Here is a 19,966-nt window from a genome sequence, read left to right on the forward strand (position 1 = left end):
TGTGCTGCTTTCATTGACTTGCATGGTAATTTGTGCAGTCAGCTCCTCTCTCCTTTGATTTAGGAGTCCCCAAAACCAGGCAGCTGAAGACAGCCCGGGAGGCAGCTCCAGGTGGCGGCTGCTCCTGGGGTTGGCTCGCTGGTGCCTGCCGCTCGTGCTGGGGCCGGGCCCAGCGCACCGGGCTCTGCCCGTCAGCGAGGGGCTCCCGGGCGGTACGAGGTGGGCTCAGCCCGTGCGGAGAGGAGGGCGGGGGAGGCGGTCACCGAGCCGGTCCGAGACCCTTCTCTTCTGCAAAGGGAAGAGGTGGGACAGGTGGAGACGGTCAGGGTCTGTCCCCTCATGCCAGGACAGGCCAGATGGGCAGGACTGCCTCCCCCGTGCCTCCATTCCCCACCGCCCTCAGCCGTGCCGCCGCCCCTGAGCGCGCAGCCCTCCCGGCCCCCCGCTCCGCCTCCCCGGGTTCTCACCTGCCGGTGCTGAGCGCTGCCCGCCCGGCGCGGCGGGGCCGGAGGAGGAGCAGGAGGAGGGTCCGCGGCTCCCGCCCGAGCTGCCCGGTGGGCGAGTGCTGGCCAGGCTCCGCAGGGCGACGGCACGGAGCGCCGCCGCCAGCAGGGCTTTGCCGTAGCGCCGGGCCCGGCGCCCCGCCCGTCGCGCCCTGCGCTGGGTGGCGCCCGCTCGGCCCCGCTCCCCCGCGCTGCCCCCCGCCCCGCCGCACCTCGCGCCCCTCCCGGCGGGACCGCGGCCGGGACCGGGGCGGGCGGCCGTCCCGCTGCCGGCGGCGCCCCCGGGCAGGCGCGGCTCCCCCCGCCGCCACTTTTCGGCCGGGGCCGCCCGCGATAAACAGGAAGCCCCTCGGCGGGGCCGGGCCCGGTGCCGGGCCGAGGCGGGGCCTGGCGGCCGCCCGCCCTCCCGCCTCCCGCGCCGCGGAGCCGAGGGGCCGCACGGCTCGGCCCGGCCCGCGGCGGCGGGGGCCGCTGACAGGGCGGAGCGGCGGCGGACAGCGGCGGCGTGCCCCGTCGAGGCGCCCGGGAAGGCATCGAGAATGAAATTGCTGTGGAAAGCTAAAATGGTAACCGGGCGTCCCGTGTCCCCCCACCCACCCCCCCTGCCCGCGGGGTGCCGGTGTCGGCGGGGCGGCCGCCCGCTGCCCGCCGGAGCCTGCCCGGTCGCCCCCCGGGGCAGCCTCCCGTGCCCGGCTGGCTGCCCCCGGAGCAGCCCGGCGCCTGTTTGCCGCCCCCCGTGCCGCCGCCTGCGCTCTTTTGTACGGCCGATCATCTGGGAAACCGGGAGGCACTGCACATGTTCGCTTAAAGTTTGGAAGACGTTGCACTTTTTTTTTTTTTCATCCTCTTTCTATTATTTGTGAGTTCTAAAGCCTCGACTCTGTACAGTTTTTTAGGTGGTTGGATTTTTTTTGCAGCTCGAAATAATAGGTTTTTGGAAAAGCAAACCACAAGCGCTTTAAATCCCTCCTGTCAAAAGAAATAAAGGCTTGCTGTATTTTAAATGCTTGTTAGCTTCAAAGTTTAAAGGCTGTCTGCCTAAGTAATTCAGCAGTTTTTAAAAAGTGCAATTCCTTCCATAAATGAAAGGCCAAAGAGATTAATTGCTTTCAAAAAGCGGGGAGGGGGAGGGAGAGGCAAGAGAAGACTGCTAATCAAAACCAAACTATTTCCTTAGAAAAGACTTTCTACAACTATTTAAAATATGTGCTAGTCTAGGAAAAAATAGTTAAATGGAAAGTCAGGGTATCTTGATACCACAGGAAAGGACAGCTTGCCAAGAATATCTCCAGTGTTCCCTCGATCTGCGAGTATCCTGCATTGCTTTGATTGCAATTACTTTGTGCAGCCCATCTCCTGCCCTCAGCTCTGCACCAGGCACGGGAGCACCTGGTATAGATTGTGGTTAGCAGAGGAGGGAAAATGTGCCTTTCTCTCTTACCTTATTTTCTTTCCCCTTTTCCTGGCAGATCACCATTCAGGATGGGGGTGAGGAGGTAGAAGAGGGAGCTGTTTACCATGTCACCCTGAAAAGAGTGGAGTTTCAGCAGGCTGCCAACAAAGGAGCGAGATGGCTGGAGGTAAGTAAAGCTGGCGTGGTGGCATTTTGGAAAGCTGCTCATGGACTTTGGAGCCGGCTCCGGGGAGCTGAATTCCACACAAATCATTACGATATTAACTTTTAGCACTGCCTGCTCTCACTATTTAAGAAAACCCAAAGCACTGAAGTCGTCTGCCTGGATGATCTGAAATAACCCTCTCCTTATGTTGACCCTTCCTCTTTTCATGGCATGTGAAAAAGATTTGACCAGTTGTTGTGACCATGGATGAGATGATACTTAGTGCAGAAATATGGATCTTAGCTTATGGCCTGAACGTTTAGCAGTTACTTCAGACTGGGCTGTGGCTCATTTCTGCTGTTAGGAACTTATCTCAGGTCTCCCAAACAAATAGTCGCGGTATTTTGGCAAATGCAAGTTTTTCTAAAGTTAGTGGAAACTTCTTTAAAACTTGAGTGAATATCAGTTTGGGTCTTATTTTCATACAGCTTTCTGAGTCAGATGAGAAATCAATTGTCTGTATTTCTGCAAGAATTAAAGCTGTGTGCTGTTTTACCAAGGTGCATTTCAAAGCACGAAGGCTTTAGTGCTAAGTAAAATAAGCTTAAATGCACACGCACTCCATTTGGCATGCTGCTGACTGCCTTCACCTTTGTCAGGCCAAGTCCCCAGCTGATATAAAATGTCCTCACTTCATTGGAATCAGTGCAGCTGTGGCAGTTTGAGCCAAATCTTCAGGAGGTGGTTATAACTTTCGTATTATTTTGTTATGTTTATATATTTGCTTCAGGATCAAAAGCAATAATGTAAGAACTTGGTTTGATGTAGTGTGCAGGCTGGTATTTTAAAGGCTTTTCAAACTACCCTGAGATTTTTATCAAATCATTTTCTTGTGAAGTTCCATGATATAAAGCAATACAGCAGTGCTGAAACCACAGTCAAGAAAAATAAGCAAATTCTGTCCTGCGTATGGACAGTTCTTAGAATCTCCCCATCCCGTGTTTCCAAGAAGTACATAGGGTTCTAATCAGAACAGACAATTTCAGATCTGCTTCCTTTGAGTGGCAGATTTCCCATCTTTGCCTCCTGTTTTTACCAGGAAAAATATTAGAAAGTATTTTTGAGCTCCTGTAAATTTCACAGCTGGTGGTTTTTTGTAAGAGGTGGAGATCATTTTAAATGTGTCTGTGTCCCATGAACATACTATAGAAAAGTAGATTTTTTTTTCCGTCTAGGCTACGTTTGTCCTCGTATGCAGAAGGATTTTGCCAGGTCTTGGTCATATTCTCAAAGGAAGAGTGCGTATGTGTTCCTGAGATCATCACCACAGCTGGTGGTGCCAATCTTAGCAGGAGGACAAGGTCATGGAAGTGACTTCTAGCTTTCTGTGGCTAGTGTTGGTCTTTCCAGGTCAGAATTGAGCCCTGTTTGTGGGGAAGGAGGCAGTGTGTCAGAAGTCCGCACCTGTTCCAGGCATAAATTGGTGACTTCAGCTTCCAGGCTGCTGTTTTTCAGAGCAAAAAACCCAACCTACCTCATGCATATTATTTAAAAATGTTCTTAAACATATGGGCTGTTTGTTTCCATTAAGCTCTTAACATAAAGTATTTTAAGCTCTTTTTCTGTTCTTGTTTTATTAATGGCTTTACTGTGGTCCTAAAGTCAATAAATAGCCTCTAACCCAGAGCATTATTTATGAAGAGCCATCCCTGCCCCTAGCAGTTTTGCCTTAAAAAGCATCGTCTCTTTTATAATTGTCATCAGGTGACTTTTTTTTTTTGTTTTTTAGCCGGAGTTTGTAGGGGTTTACAATGTGTTTTTTTACACTTTGAAATTTATAGCACTAAATTAATATGCTGTTGGAATTATCCATATTGGTCTTAATTGTTTTGATGGTGCTCTAAGCCAGGCTTGGATTGAAGACTTAAGGTCAACAGAAGAGTATGGGAGCAACCTATTTGTGCATCAGCAAGTATTGAGCCTTCCTTGTAACAAATATAGTACCTCTGTTACTGATTATATTGTACTTTTTTAAAAGTTATTTTTTCACTGTCAGTTTGTGTCCTGTAAAGGTCTGCCTAGCAGTTTGACCTTCTCTGAGGCATGGAGCTTCTCATGGTTTATTGGTTCAGGTCAGGATCCTTGTGACTTGAAAAGCTCAAATCTTTTCGAACCTTGATATGGCATGTGGTGATCGAATCTTGTGTGGTATCAGAGTAGGAGGTTTGTCCGGTGGTTCCAGTGCGGTTCGTTCTTAGTGAGGCTGCATTCTAAAGTGATTTGGAGGATTTTCAGCTGCAAAACATTAGATAGTAGATTATTTGATGTGTTTGAGAGGAATGCAGATCTGACTGAAAATGTCATGGAACCTGTGTTGAAAGGAATATAAAAGGTTTTATTTATTCTGAGTGTGTTGGGATTTATTACCAATTCCTTCCATTACTGAGAAGCTTGAAATCTGGCCTAAATACATTCTTGTACAGGTACCAGTAAGTGAATGAACCTAGCTCTTCTGTGTTTCCAGAAGTCTAATAAGCCTTTCTTGAAATTCTGTATCCTAAGAACCCATCCAGGGTTCTTGAGTGGTTGGCTCCATTCTGAGAGAACGGTCTGTTTAAAAGTCAATCCTAAGACCGCAGTTTAAGCACCATTAATAGTTGTCTATTTAAATACAGAAATGTCTTCTCTGTGTTTCAAACCTCTACAATTAAGAGAGGAAACGGGCAAACAGGCTGTAACTTCTGAAGTCATCAGCAGTTCCATAACTTTCAAAAGTGTGGAGCTTTTGTATAACCACTAAATTTATTAGTTTTAATATTAGACATGAAAGGATGCCAAGAATAGCTACTGGTTTTGTCACTAAATACGTAGTGAAGTTCAAGACTTTAAGCACTACGGTATTACAAAATCTTAAAAGCCCGAGGAGTCATATTGTGGTAGATGCTGCACAAAAGCACTATCCTGACTAAAAAGAACTTACAGACTGAATATCAAAAGAAGCTTGTCTGTACACGTATGTTCTCAGCTGATGATTGGTATCCGAGGCAGTGGTATCAATTTTGCAGCAGTCTGATTTTTCTCAGGTTGCCTGTAGACGTCAAGGCAATGGAGAGTCTTAACAAAACTTCAAAAGTCAAATATAACTTCTGGAGATGTTGAGCGAGAATACCTCCCAAGCACGATAGGTTCAGCAAGAGAAAGCTTGAAGGCATTTTTTGCAAATGAAGTGGGTTTTGGTGTCTCCAGGATAGACCTTGAGAGGTCACCAGAATCTTGAGAGAGATGATGTGGAGATTGGGAATAAGCCATGAAGACCATGGAAACTGAGGTACATGGCCAGAATTCTTTGTGAGAGAGAAGGATGGAGAAATAGAGATTTGTATAGGTGGATGTCTTGCTCAAAAGAGGGGATGAGGAGAATGCTTTCTGCAGCTGACTTTTGCGTAGACATTCAGCATCATTTTGAATGGCATTACATCGGGCTAGAGAAAAAGACATTGGTAACTGGAATGGAAGGTTTGAGAGTGCAGCAAGGAATTTTAGTGATGTGGCTAGAAAGAGAAGGTTGTATTGTAAAACTGACACAGAAAGAACCTGAAAAATCAGATTCATCTTACCTCTGAGGACATAAAGACAGCCTATAGGGAGGCTGGCACCCTGTGTGTCAGACAAGATGGTGTTATTGTCCATGAAGAACAGACAACAAAGCAGAAGAGACAGTTGAAAAATTTAGAGTTCTGTGGGTTTTTTTGATCTTGAACTGACAGCCAGGTACCCATGAAATGAAACAGAGACAAGCTGAGTCGTACCATAGCCAGAAGCAGATAAGAACAGTAAAGCAGTGGCTGTAAAAGTAGATCAGCTGCTAAACACCTGATTTTTTGTTGCCAGCAGCAGAATGCTGACACAGTATGAATGGCCTTGGAAGGGGTGAACTCCAGTCAATGATCTATTGTAAACAGTTGAAAGAGAAAGTAAAAGGAACAGGTAGAGAAGTAAGTGGAGAGATGGCAGGAATATTTAAGAGGTGAGAGGCTGAAAGATTTTGACAAGGAGAGTGATGGGACTATGGGAGGCAAAAGGTACAAGAGGAAGTGGTATTGGGTGGGATGGAATCCACCGGACAAGTGAAAGGATTAGAGGACCACCACAGGAGAGAAACTTGTGCACTTGTGGCATGGTTAAAATGAGAATTGTTCAATGGGTCCTTTGCAAAGAGGAACAAGGGGTGGAGAATTTGAGGAGCTGGGAGTGCAGATGTGGAATGGGAGTAAATTTAAGTACTGCACTTGCTTGATTATGGAGTGGACAAAACTGAAGAAAAAGGGGAAGGAAAAAAGGCCTTTCTAGTCAAGATAGTTGGTCTGGTTGTTGTGTTTGTGCCATATGCCAGTGGATCTGTCCACTGAAGATGCACCACAGCTAGAGGCTAGCAGAATGGCTCTTCCAGTGATGGAGGGAGAAAAGAGTGAGTGGTGCAAGGCAATAAAGCAGGAAGAAAATGAATGACCATATAAATAGCAAAAAGGCAAGGGGGGGCATGGTTGAAGGCTTACCTGGTTGGATGAATATTCTTGGCAACTGGCAAGAATTGTATTAAGGCAGCAGATACTATTGCCAGCTGATTCCTTCATCAAATATGGCTGATCCAACAAGAGGTAATGCTGTGTCAGTGGGGTTTGCCATAAATTCTGTAGAAGGGTAAGTAGGGTAAGTCTGTGAGATGCTTGGCTTCACAGCGGCACACTTAGAAACTGTGGGAAGTATTTGGTGTGGAGCAGGAAGTCCAGATAGTTGAATGTGTGAGCTTGGAAGCTTGGAAGTCAAAAGTGTAAACACTAGCTTGATTTCTCATCTGAATAAGGGGAAAAAGCTATCAGAGGAGGGTGCAGGAATAATCTAAAAAGGATTTGTTTGATCTTTTTATGAATTGGGTTTTGACAAATAGAGGAAAACTCTTTGTCAACAGAGAAAGCAGTATCCAAGAGTTAAAATATGAGTTGCCAGAAGTCAAGCCTTACAAAGCAAATGAAAACAAAGAGCTAAAGGTTTGTCAGCCATATAAGAACAACAAAAAAAGTCTGCTTCACAGAGACAATAAGAATTAAACGTGATATATAACCTGAAAAACTAAATAGATTTTTGCCTGTTTTCTGTAAGCATGACAAAGGTGTCAACCTGGATGTTGATAGTAGTGATGCCACATGGGGCTTTCACATGTCTTCAAGTTTTCGCTCTGCCTAAGAGCTTAATGTGCCCACCCTGGGCAGCTGGTGGTGTCCAGCCCAGAACTAGAAAGGAATTGGTGTAAGAACTGATAGTCAAGGAGCAAGGAGTTTTACTTCATCGATCAAGTCAGAAATGCCATTGTATGACTGGAGAAGAGCAGTGGTGCCTGGGGTATTGGGGTGGGGGAGGTACGACCTAGGTAGGTAGGAGCTATTTGTCTCATGAAGAGAGCTATCTTCCGGATTTAGAAAGGCTGTGGGCTTAATCTGTTTTTTTTAAAATCTGCCCTTGAAATGACTCGAAAACAATTAGTCTCTGGAGAGGCTGAGGAATTACAAAGTATTTTAAAGGACCTGTTGAAGAAGAAGGTGATGCTGCAGCTTAGGCTGAAAGAGGGATCGTTGGTCTGGAGGCAAGTGCCTGCGGGAGTTCTGCTTGGGTCAGTCCTGCAACTGAACTGCTGTCGTGTTCGTTCGGGCCAGTGACATACAAGCAGAAGCATGCTGACAAAATCTGATGGTCTGACAGAGGAAGAAAACACCTGGAGGATGGAAATACCCTGCAGGCTGACATTCAGGGTAGCTGTAACAGCGGCGGGGTGAAATTAAGTAGCACGGAATGCAAAAGCATGTTTGTCAATGAATGAAAATAATTTTTGCTATAGGATGATATTTTTTGTCTTCATCCCTTCTGACTTTGGGTGTATTGGTCAATCACAGGATACGTGAGCCACCGGCATGATGCAAAACAGAAAATGCCAGTGTGATGCTCTGTTGCTTTAAGTTCCTGCCAGCAGAGATGGGAAGTGTGAACCCCCTTGCAGTGTTCTGGCTCAGAGTCTGTAATTCTGGTTGGTTTTGAGAAAGTTGATTTAAACTGGAAGGGAGATGGGATTATCAAGACTTTTGGGATCATCAAGAAAATGATGAATATGTCTGATTCTAATCAGAAGACTATAGCTTAGATTAAAAAAATGAAGATTTAGGGAGTATATGATTAATACCTATAAAAACATAATGAAGTAAGTGCAAGGGAGGAAAAAGAACCATTCACACCAGCTATATACTGGTGGTGTAGAAACTGTTAGAAATTAGAAGAAAATTTCAAATTGTCAGAGGAATGAGGTAGTGGAGCGGCACTCTGGCAAGAGTGAAGGAAGCAAGGAACTCGGCAGCATCAACTTTGGAGCTGGATCAATTGCTGAAGAAGGTTATAAGGCAATTTCCTTTGGTAACAGAACACAGGATCCTCCAATTGTATGTTTCTAAGCCAGGTGGAGATACAAGAGCAAGGAAGTGTGCAGTGAAGGGGAGGACTGAGGTAGTTTTTATACAGAATCTGCATTTTTGAGAGGAAAAATGTGGGAGTTTGTCACAAGAGAAAAAAGAGAGATCCAGTTGTGTAATCAGGAGGAGTTTGTGCAGAGCTGATGGATGATGAAGGTGAGAGGAGAGTCTGGAGAAGACGGACGGCAGAGGGGAACATTTGGGAGCAGCTCCGTTGTGGTGCACGTCCCCCGTCGTCTTACCCGGGCTGATGAAGAACAGGTGTGCTGTAAAGCTTTGGTTAATTCGAGGCAGACGGTGGTGCTGGTCTCTCCTGCTGCTGGGCAGGCCGGTGTGCAAAGGGGAGGTCACTGTCACATTTTAGATTCAAAATTGCTCTAGAGGCAGTGAGGGAAGGGCAGGGCGGAGTGGGGAGTGTGGCAGGGAAGGGGGGAGATGGATGAAGAGAGTGCCTTGTTTGTGCGATGTCTGGATACACACTGGGAAGCGGAATACGGAGAAGTGGACGCAGAAATGTAGCAGGGAGGTGTTAGGAAATGTTGGTGTGGAACTGGACGACAGGGAACAGCGGTGTGGGAAGAACAGAGTGGATGCAGTGCCGCAGGAAAGGAGCGGTGAAAGGCGTGGGTGTGGCGTGGGCAGATGGACAAGAAGATTACAAAAATGAAAAGCCAACAAGAGTTTTTGAAATGCTATGAAGTGGCTTTTGTAGACCTCCCTGTTAACCAGGCAGAGTGCTTTATCTTACCTTTCCAGGGGTTAGGGCGGGCTGGGGCAGCTGGTGTCCAGCCCTGGAGGAAATGAGGGAAGCAGTGAGGACTGAGCCTTGAGACAACAGGGCTCCCCAGTGCTTGCAAATGTTTTTCCTGTTGTAATGCTTTATCCAGGAAGGAGTGAGGAAGAGACCTGCGCTCCGCCTCTGGTGTTTGTACTGGGGCTGGTCAGGGGAAACGCAGGCAGGGGCGGGAGCTCCCCCAGCCTCTGTGCACCCGAGGAGACCTGGAGGGATGGTGTCTCCACATCTTAAACAGCTGCTGAGCTTTCAGAGCCAGACCTCGAGGATCAAGTTTCTTGTTCTACTGACGGATGACACAGGCTGTTCTAATATCCAGATAACAGAGAAATACTATGCTCCCTCACGGCCGGTGCTGCCCGGTTTAGTTAGCCATCGGGTACGTGTCTGGAGTGGATTTTAGATACGTGTTTTTCTTCCTTTCTGCTTTATTTTTGGCCGCAGCTGAACTTCTGCCTTGGGTTTGTTCAGGCAAAGATTGTTTCAAAACATTGCTTGTCTCAAGGTGTCTTTTAATGCTGTAGCATTGGGTGTGTAGCAGAACGTGTTCTTCCAAAACTATAAAATGAACTGCTGCAGAAGGGTGCTTTGAAATACCTTCAAAATCCTGAAAGGGGAAGAGCTGCAAAGTACCAAATCCATCATGAAATATTTTTCTGTTTTCTTAACACTGAAATTATTTGATAATTACCTTTTCTGAGAATTTTGTGGTGTTTTAAAAATGAGTTATGAATGATTGTCTCACACTGCACACTGCATGTGACCACAAGTTTGGCTTCTAAACACCTCTACAGTCACATACATTGGCAGGAAGCTCGTGTTGCAGAGTTCAGTCAGAAAATTATTACAAAAACTTCTGTTTAACTCATCTGTATGCCACTTAGGACCTAGAACATAACCTTCTCTTTGACTGGAACAGTATGTCAGAAAAGAAGTTTTAGTCTAGATTTTTTTCTCTCCAACACTGATGTCCTAAGTATGGGTTGAGATTTAAATGGTGCCTGGAACCCTCAACATTTTAGCAACATGCAAAACCTCAAATTTTCTCGGAGCCTGCTCCTGCCCTCCCATATGCCTTTCTGAGCCAGCTCTGTGATTTCTTTTCTCTCTTACTCTTTGGTCCCAGGTGTACCGGTCAGGCGCACTTTCCTCTGCAACCAGCAGGCAAGGACTTGGCTGATGGTTGTGCTTGCTGCAGCTTACTGTTTTATCTCCTGATTTATAGCCTATGTTAGTCCCTTTTGGCTAAATCAGACTCTTTGGAATTGGGCTCCTGCAGCCTGTCCTGACCGCCCAGACCAAGGCCAGGGTGTAGTTCTGACCATTTGTTTGGCAGATGCAGCAAAGCAGTTCCCAAGGAGCTGACAGGCTCCCTACAGAAATCGGGTTGTGCTATTGTCTGCTCCAAATCCCGTCTTCTCCGAGGAACTGCCTTGGAGAAGGAAGAAAGATGGTGTGTGCTCACATTGATTTTGCGTGGTGGAAGATGCCTGTCAGCTGCTGGAGACCCACAAAGTAGAGATACAAGAGATTTCAGAGGGAGCTGAATGATTTTGCCTATAGACAGGTACATAGTCATGAAAAAGAAAGCTTTGGCATCTCATTCAGCTTGCCTTTTGGTTTTGTGTAAGCTGTTTCCTCCTGTCCTTTCCTTCAGTTGTGGGCATAATAGTACTATAGCATTGCAGTTCTTATTAATGACTTCTTATGGAATATTTTTCTCCTTACTTCCCAGTTCAGGCACACATCTCTGCCCCAGGGACATCCCAGGTAGCACTCCTCAATGCAGTCATGAGCTCAGTAATAAAGACTGTGTGGAACAGACACTTAAAAATAAAACCTGACCTTATTATGAGTTTTAAAATGGAAGCCTGAAAGATTACTGTCTTCTACTTTCCCAGTTCCAAATACACAGTGCGTAATTAGAAGGGCAGCTTGCTTTGCGGCACAGTGTCATGCGCTCAGCTGGGTTTCAAACCACCTATTGCAAGCAGCCATTCAAAGGGCGACAGGGTGGCAGGGCTTTAATCTTGCGGTGCTATTAACGCTGAGTTAAGGCTGTAGGATACTGCTGCAAGGCCAGACGGAGCTAGGGAGAAAGATGCGGGCAGCATCCCCTCCTATAGGGCTGTGCAGAGGCATCTCGTGCTAATGATTGTTCTGTTGAGAGGAACAGCAAGAGCTAAGGGAGGCCTCTTCAGCAAAAGCTGCTGGAGACGGCACTGTTCTGTTCTCACACTGGTTGCGTATGACTGCGTTTCGGAAATCTCACAGCCAGCCTGCTTGTGTACGAAAACCTGCCTTTGGCATACTTTCAGTTTACCGGTGACATGTAGGGATATCTATCTGTCTGTCTGCTATAATTGATCTCCACTGGGATTTCCCCTGATAGCAGGATGCCTGCCTTTTTTAAACTGTGCTGCTTGGGTGGTAGAGGTTCTTCCTGAATTCTAGCATTTTAACTGTCTTGCTGCTAACATCACTGAATGTTACCTTTTGGCTTCTTCAGGAAGAAGGGAAAGGAATAATGAAAAAATCCACTTGCTTTGCAAGGAAACTGGCATTTTCTTTGTGAGCGCGAGAAGATCTAGGTCACTTGTTGAGTTGAAGAAGTGTTGGCAAGGGATGTGGCTATGTGTCATTGGAAAGCCGGTGAGAAGCAGCATACGAACTGCACTGAGATGCTGTAAAGAGAATAGACCTGGCAAAACCATTAGTTTTACAGTTTTGGTTTTGATGTTTTCATTTAAGAAAGAGGCTGAAGCATTGCAAGCTTGTTAGTCATGCTTGGCTTTAAATTTAACCTCAGTAAAACTAGTTAAAAATGTGTGTAAATGCATGCTTTGGAGTTGCATCTTTTGCTGTTGCTGTAGGAATCTGTTTTCTAAGAATATAGCTTCCTGTAGTCCTGTAAAGGGGGTACAGATCATGGCCTAGCCCCTTGAAGAAAATGGGGTTACCTTGTGTGAAAGGAGTAAATGACTGCTAACTCGGCATGCATCCTTGCTTGTGCTGGTGTTTGTGTAGCCAGTGTGTAGTATCTTGTAAACCAGGTAAAGGTGGTGGTGATGTCTTAGTGTTATCACCCCAGTAAGACAGAATCAGAGATTGTAAAACATTATCTTTTTGCGTGAGACCTTTTTTTTGGTTTTTTGCTTCCCCCCCCCCCCCCAAACACCAGGAAGCGGTGTCCCACTAGCATTTGAAATGTTACCTTCTTAGCAGGCTGCTCAGTGTGCTGTGGATCCAGTGGATGTGGACTAGTTTGACAGAACATTTTCTGAACCCTGGGATGATACTTTGATACGGTTTATTTGCATATTTTTTTTTTTGTATCTGCATCATTAACACAGATACACCTTATGCCTAAAGGGCTGAGCAGCCAACTGGTAGTTGTCTCCGGGGTGTTGTCATGGTTTGCCCGCAGAGCCTCCCAGAGCTTTTTGCCCTTGATTCCTCCCCAAAATGTTCTCTTTTCACGTTCAGTGGCCATACAAGCTCTTGCAAAGTGGCTTGTAGTTCTTCATGGGTGGTACACTAGCATGTAGGTTTGCATTTAGGGCCAAACTATAAAGTCTGTGTTTTGTTTTTGCACCTTCTGTAATAAGAATTTTATTGAGATGTGTGAGGATGTGGGTTTCTTTTCTTTTCTTTTTTTTTTTTCCGTAATGAAGTTTTAAAGCTGTAGTGAGGAATTCTGTGTTATGGGCATAGAAATCGGTTTGCTGTTTATGGAAAACACTCTACCTTGGACCAAAGTGAACTCATGCTACCACCTGAACACAGCTAGTTCAGCACTGTGCCACCAGTAATTAAGGGACAGGAAGGAAAGTAAAAACATAGCTAAGTGAGATGATAACGATCTTGTATTCTTACAGCATCTTTCATCCAAATAACTTTCAAAGCATGGCCACAAACTTTGCCCAGACTGTGTGAAATATGTTGTAGTGAAACATTGCCCAAAGGTATGATTTGGGTGGGACTTAAAACTCGGTAGCAGTGCTGTTGCCTGGGTTTGTTACCAGGGGAGGTAGGAAAGAGAGGAGAAAAAAGTGTTTCTGGGACAATGTGACTTTAAAAAGGCTATTTTTTGAGGTTGCTGATGATTTTGAAGCATTAGAAAAAGTTCAGGAGGAGATGGATTAGCTGTCAGAGTTGCATGGTAATATTTATTAAGTGGCTTCATAGTGTTATCGCATGGATATCTTCTCCACATGTGACATACATGCTGCAAGGAGCAGCTGCTTAACAATGCACAGCAGCACATTGAATCAATTTAGGACCAGAAGTGAATTAATTAAAACAACTTGGGCAGAAGACCTGGACTTCTGAGAGTCCAGAGTTCTGTGGAAGCCCACTATGCAACAGCAATTGTGAAGGCAAGCTCAAATACCAAGCCGAAGTGGGGAATGAAGTGAAGCTTAGAAAATACTATTAAGGAGATTACAGTAGCACCTCACTCATTCCTGGTGCTTGTTCCCTCGTCTCAAAGATAAGTGAACGAGAAAAGGGATCCACAGATGGGAAAAGGTTGCTGGCATTTGCAGACACTGAAAAGGTAAGGACTGTTAAATTTGCGTCTTGGTGCAGCTAGGGTCGAGGTGCAGGTTTAACAATGAGCACATTGGTTAAATCTTCACAGGATTGAGGCTCGATACTGGCATTGAATAGGAGGATATAGTGAAGGCATTTAAAACAGTGAGTGGAGAAGGGACGCTTTATCTCCAGGGAGTGTCTGGTGGTTTTGAAAGCAAGGCAGAGGGGAAATTTGTAATTTTACATTGCCTGTAATTAACCTGAAGGATGTGCTGCTGGAAGAAGTAATTGAGTCCAGCTGAGTTTAGAAGGATTCAGAAAGGATTAGACATTTATATAAATAATGAGGAAAAATACATGGATACTAGATGAGATTTAAAACAGAAGACGCATAGCTTTTTGTGATTTAAGTATAAACCAAACATCTCCTGCAGCTGAGAAGAGTCTTTTCCTTCAGCCTGGTTATTGTGCATGTTACGGGTGTTATTTCTTCACCTTCCTCTTCAGCATCTGGCCATTGTCAGAGGGAAAAACCCTCTAGTTTAGTTTAAAATGACAATTATTATGTGTTACTGTTTATAAAGTTCTGGTTTCAATTTGTTTGGAGCAAATATTTAACAAGGCAGAATAAGATTGAACACAGGCACTCATAAAAGGAATCATGAGAACTTTAATGTCCAGAAGATGTCGGGGCCATATTGCAACATGGTATGGGAGCTTGTTGTGGGCCTGTTTTCCAGCACTCCTGCAACCTCCTCCTGGTCAATGAGAACTCTGGGTGCTCAGATCCTACTTTTTTTGCGTGTTAAACAAAAGTTTGTGTCCCTGCTGTTTTAGACTCTGCGAATGTAGGAACCGTGTGGGTTGCCCTTTGCTTTACCCCATTCAACTTCATAATAGCCGCTTTAAAAATAAGGCAGCTAGAACAGAGTATGGTTCTCTACATGTGGTCTCATCAGACCTTTTATGCAGTGGAAGAATAATGTCCTTTGAGTTGCTTCAGTACCCTTTATTTATACTTTGCAGAATTGTTTGCTTTTTGTTGCTGCTTCCAAGTGTTGTGCTGAAAGATTTAATGTTCTGCCCACTCTAACCCTTCAGATCTTTTCTCTGATCTGTGTGCCACAGTGTGACCTTTGAGGGTAGTAGTTTCAACAGACTTTTTTGCTGGCCTCTTACATTTCTCTGCATTTAGTTGCTTAAGCCATCTGTTGCCCATCGGAGTGTAGCTACCCTTTAGCAGCTTTGGCAATCAAAATGAAACTTTGGCAGCCTCCACCTTAGGTGTGAAGCTCTCTGCCATTTTGCATGGGAGCAGTCATTAACCTTTTGCTCTGTCGGGTTACTGGGTTACAGTCTGACGGAGTCTTGACTTGTTCCTCTTTGCCATCGATTTATGTCCAAATTTTTTGCAGTCATCTCTGTGTAGCTCGGCTCTGCATCAGTGCAGAGGTTGCTGCATACTGCAAGCACCGCTGTAACTTGTGGTGGTCCCTTAGCTGCTGCTCCACTTGGCTCCCATAACTTAAAAGTAACGTGGAGTCATTGCTGAGAATGAACTGTTTGCCGCATGTGATACTGCGCACAGGAATTCTCATCTGGAATGGCCCTGGCATACCTGTTTGAGGACAATTGTTATCCTGGATTTGGAAAGGTGTGGCAGGTGAGGGGTCCTGTGCTCCGTGTTCGTTTGCTAATGGCTCAGCCTGTGGCTGGAGCTGACCAGCTGATCTTCTGGGGGGTTAATTTTGTCATCTGTAATACACTCAGTATTCGGTCCTCTGAGGAGTGTAGAGGCAAACTCTTGTGCTTTAAAACAAATGTATAGTATTCAGACCTGTGAGAGAGAGAACACTTCCACTCTGCTGGACACGCAAGAAAAGTTCTGTAGCAGAGCAAGGTCCTCCTGATGTGCCCTGGGATTCTTCTGTCCAGTCTTTACTGTTGAAATTTTGGAGAGCAAGGCACTCTGCTGCTGCCAGATGCAGAGACGTGGCTCTTCTCATCCCTTCGGTGAAGAGAAAGGGTGTTGGGTGAGACACCGGAGTTTACCTCCTCCTCCCTAAAGCTTCCCGCAGGACCCCAGGAGTGCCTCTCCCGTGGGGTGGGTTGCGGGGACTTTGGGTGCTGCAGGGGTCCTCAGCACAGGGTCTGTGGGTACAGCCGGCAGTGCTGCTACTGGCCCACAGTGGCACTGATAAGGTGTAGGCATTTAAAATGCTTTTGTGGAGTGAGCCTGTTATGTTATTCTATTCTTTCATCTATTTCCCTCTTGTGTTCTTCCCACCTTTTTGTTCTGAAAGCAGTTTAAAGAATTATTTTCTTTTGCCCTCCCCTCAGCTGCTTTATACAGTAGCCTTTCTCCTTATGAAGGCTCCACCTTTCTCCAGTCAGTAGCTGTTTCTTCCTGTCAAGGGAGCCCATGTGCAAGTAAACCAACATGTTTTTATCATAAATGGTGATTTCTGTCGAAAGGTCTCAGAGGCATTGACCAGTATGGAATGAGAGGACGCTTTGAGATGCGTTCAGCTGATGATGGCTGTTGGGCTGCAAGCTGGAGGTCTGTGGTACATCTCGTGTAGTCGTTCAGACTTCCTGATCTTAGTGGCTCCTTCTGGCTCTTAAAAATCAATGATCTAAACTTGGGTATCTATATATCCTAAAGCAGAAATAGCCTGTGGCATACTAAAGAGCTATTAAAGGGTTTTATTTCCTCCTATATATAGTTTATGCCCCACATAAACTTGCATAAAAGCTTGCCTGCATCGAATCGTATTGAGTTGCTGTTCTGACTCGAATCAAGTGTGAAATGTCCTTCAGCTGTTTATAGTATTCATGTGGATAGAACTTATTAGATGAGGTTCATGATGTTTCCAAGCTTTGTTGGTGTTGGGATGCAAATAACAAGTCAGTACACCCTTCAGGATTAACCGTTGTCTTCAGCGCAAGAGAGATTAGTTAACTAAATGCTCCTGAGGTGCGTTTGGAAGCCAGTTTAAATATTACATGCAAATACAGCAAGAAAATGATTATGAAGATATGCCTGTGCATCCTTTTGTCTGTTTGCTTGGCTTGTAGTAATCTCTGGCTCTACCTGTGATGCATTTTATGTTTTAGAGTAGAAACCCTTTAGGGCAGGGATGGTGTCTTACGTTTTGACATGGCAGCCATTGTGCTGATGTTGGAAATGTTTCATAAGGAACAATAACATGTTTCATTTGGAAGTCAGATCTTACGCTGCTGCATTCCTCCTATTGAGTGCTTCAGATTGATTCTGGCTGTGCTTTCGGGCTGCTGGCTCCCCGTAGCATACAAAATGTGAATGAACTCTTGCACACTTACTTAAACCGTAAGGCTTGCATTCTTTGTGCAAAACCAGTTGTTTTGTTCACAAAACATCGGGTGGCTGTAAAGTTAGAACAGGACAGAGAAGAACAGAGGTATGCTATTCACTCCTGATGAGTAATTAAATAACAACCTAAAAAACCCCAAACAAAACAAAAAAACCCATACAGTAAACACAGAGGATTTCTGTTTTATCTTACAGCCTGACATTTTTTGCTCTTTCCCCCTTACAAGTAAGCTATATTTGTTTTGCATTCTGACTCAATACTTCCACATAATTATGTGTGTATTTTGATTTTTGTCCATTGCCTAAGGATTTCAGTTTAACTGCAACATAGCAGCATTCTTAAACTGAAATACAAATGACTGCAGCCAGTTCAGTGCCAGCTCACGCGACCCGTGCTGCTTTCTGCTGTGTCGAGAGAGACGGGTTAGTGGCCGGGTGCTGCAGTTACACGAGTGCAGTAATTTGTGCAGGTATGCAGTATGTTTAGTTGCCATATGCTTATGCAGTTCGTCATACAAAATGCAGAATTTGTCACAGAGAAGAACCCTATAGGATTGCCACAAGGATGTTGCCACAAGGATGCCACAAGGTGTGGTACATGCAGACACACATGGAGTCATACATATACTGCACATACACATACACACACATACACATACATACATATACTGCACATACACATACAGATACTCCCTTTCTCTACATGTGTATGTATACAAGAGAAGAATCCTAAGAGATTCCATAATTGGATCCTCTGTGATGTCTGGATGATATAGTAAATATGCAGTTTGGCCCGAACTAATGATCGAACTAATATTTTTGGACTCTTCAACACTTAAATAAACGTTCAAGCTGGTAACTCTTAGCATTAGGTAACATTAGCTTACTATTACTGCCTTTTCTACTCAGGCCCCACCCTGGAGAGGTCTCTTAGTTTCAAAACAAAGGGTAGTAAAAAGCACAGCCATTGAAATGAAGTTTATAATGCAGTTTAGGTATGTATTCGTGCCATGATTATAAAACTGGTTACTTACTGCTAACCTATTTCTTTTATAAAAGATTTTAAAAGCTTGGCAATAGGGATTGCTCACGGTAGTTATTATGAAACATGTAACAACATTTCCTGGATGTTTTTTTTCTACCACAAAATTACCTTATGTTTGAAGTGCAGTTTATTTTAAAATCTAACTCAGTCTTCTTCTAAGTATTTGCTCCTCTGTCAGAATGCATTTAATCTCGCTGCATGTACAGTTTTATCTTCCAGCTATTCATACTATTAAAATCCATCACTCTTGCCTTGTTGTTTACACCGAGTGCAGTAGCAGTTTACGCTGATTTCCTGAGTCAGTATAATTTTAATTTCTGTGTACTGTTTGAGCAAGCTTTACAGTGTGAAAGGAAAGCCAACAACACAATCAGGATGAATAAAACCATTTTGGGTTATGTAATGTGCATTCATGCTCTTATTATGCAACAGAATTATTACTTGTGGCATCCTTAAATCCATTTCGAGTGGAGCAGTGTTGCCTGTCTCATACAGGACATTCTTTGTTTCTACTGACTGAGCAGAAAGTGATGATGAGCTCTACAATTAAATTAAATTACATTCCTGGAAGGGGAAAAAAATAATGTGACTTTTCGTAGGAAAAGTATCACAATTTTTGGCTACCAACAACATAGGTACTGGTGAAAAATGAAAAATTATGTTTCTGAATGGTCAAAATAAAATCTTGTCATGTTGACCTATAATTATCATAAAATGATGTGACTGTTGCCATATTAAATCTGTCTGACTGTAGTAGCGATACTATCAATCATCCCTTCTCATTGCTGTACTTGGCATTTGTTAAAAAATTACAGCACATTCTATTTTAGCATTTTTTGTGAAAGAAGCATGGCAGATGGATTTACTGATCGCTGTTGCACAAACAAAATGTGTGTAATCACTTTCCTGTGATATGTCTTAGGGTAGACATAGAATAGCTGTCATCTTTGACATCCAGCAGCTTTTAAATATGAGGCTAATAAAGAATTTTCAGCTTCTGTGTGGTGGCGATGTCATTGGGCTGATACCGTAGCAGTGTGAAGTGGCATCAAAAATCAGCTGAATGGGAAATAATCCTGTGGTGTCTAGCCTTGTGTCAAAATAATCAAGAGTCATCTAATAATAAGACAGGGAATTGGGGAGATGGGAGGAGATGCAATATTAAAATCGCAGTTATGCAGTGATGGCAGCCTAAGTGTTGAGGTGGACGAGACCAGGAGATGATGCTTGGGACAGGGTTGTGTACCAAGGCTTGAAGGACAAGGCTTTTGATTTCAAGGCAGACTATGAGTTATTTATGGACTTGGATGATGATATTTGCAGCAGCGCTTTTTATGTCTGGGAGGATATTGATGTAGGTGACATGGGGAGAAAGGTCCAATGTTGCAGGCTGTTGAAATCTAGATTAGTTTAAAATAGGAGAAAGAATTATTTGTAGAGGCTGCAGTGTTGTCACATGTTGTTGAATCAGGTAACCTGAGTTGTTCTATCTTGTGCGGTCTGCCTTGGGTAAAGTTCTTCAGTATTTGCATTCAAAAGGAGACCTGGAAGGACAGAAAGGGACTAATAAGTGCTTTCAGATCAGCAGTTTAGCTTAAGCTGGTGAACTCGTTGAAGTGAGGAAGGTAGGTTACTACCTGTGTGTGTCCGTGTTGGAAATGCT

General features: G+C 44.6%; 1 protein-coding gene across 1 annotated transcript in view; it reads left to right on the forward strand.

Moving 5' to 3' along the window:
- Window positions 1–935: 935 nt before the first annotated feature.
- Window positions 936–19,966, forward strand: part of RGL1 (ral guanine nucleotide dissociation stimulator like 1) — a 79,221-nt gene continuing 60,190 nt past the window's right edge. The window contains exons 1-2 of the mRNA XM_056355647.1: window positions 936–1,069; window positions 1,973–2,083. Coding sequence (XP_056211622.1) covers window positions 1,043–1,069; window positions 1,973–2,083 — 138 coding nt within the window. The 5' untranslated portion in view covers window positions 936–1,042. The remainder of the gene's footprint in view (window positions 1,070–1,972; window positions 2,084–19,966) is intronic.

Source organism: Falco biarmicus, chromosome 11 (assembly GCF_023638135.1).
Source record: "Falco biarmicus isolate bFalBia1 chromosome 11, bFalBia1.pri, whole genome shotgun sequence".
NCBI classification, from domain to species: Eukaryota; Metazoa; Chordata; class Aves; order Falconiformes; family Falconidae; genus Falco; species Falco biarmicus.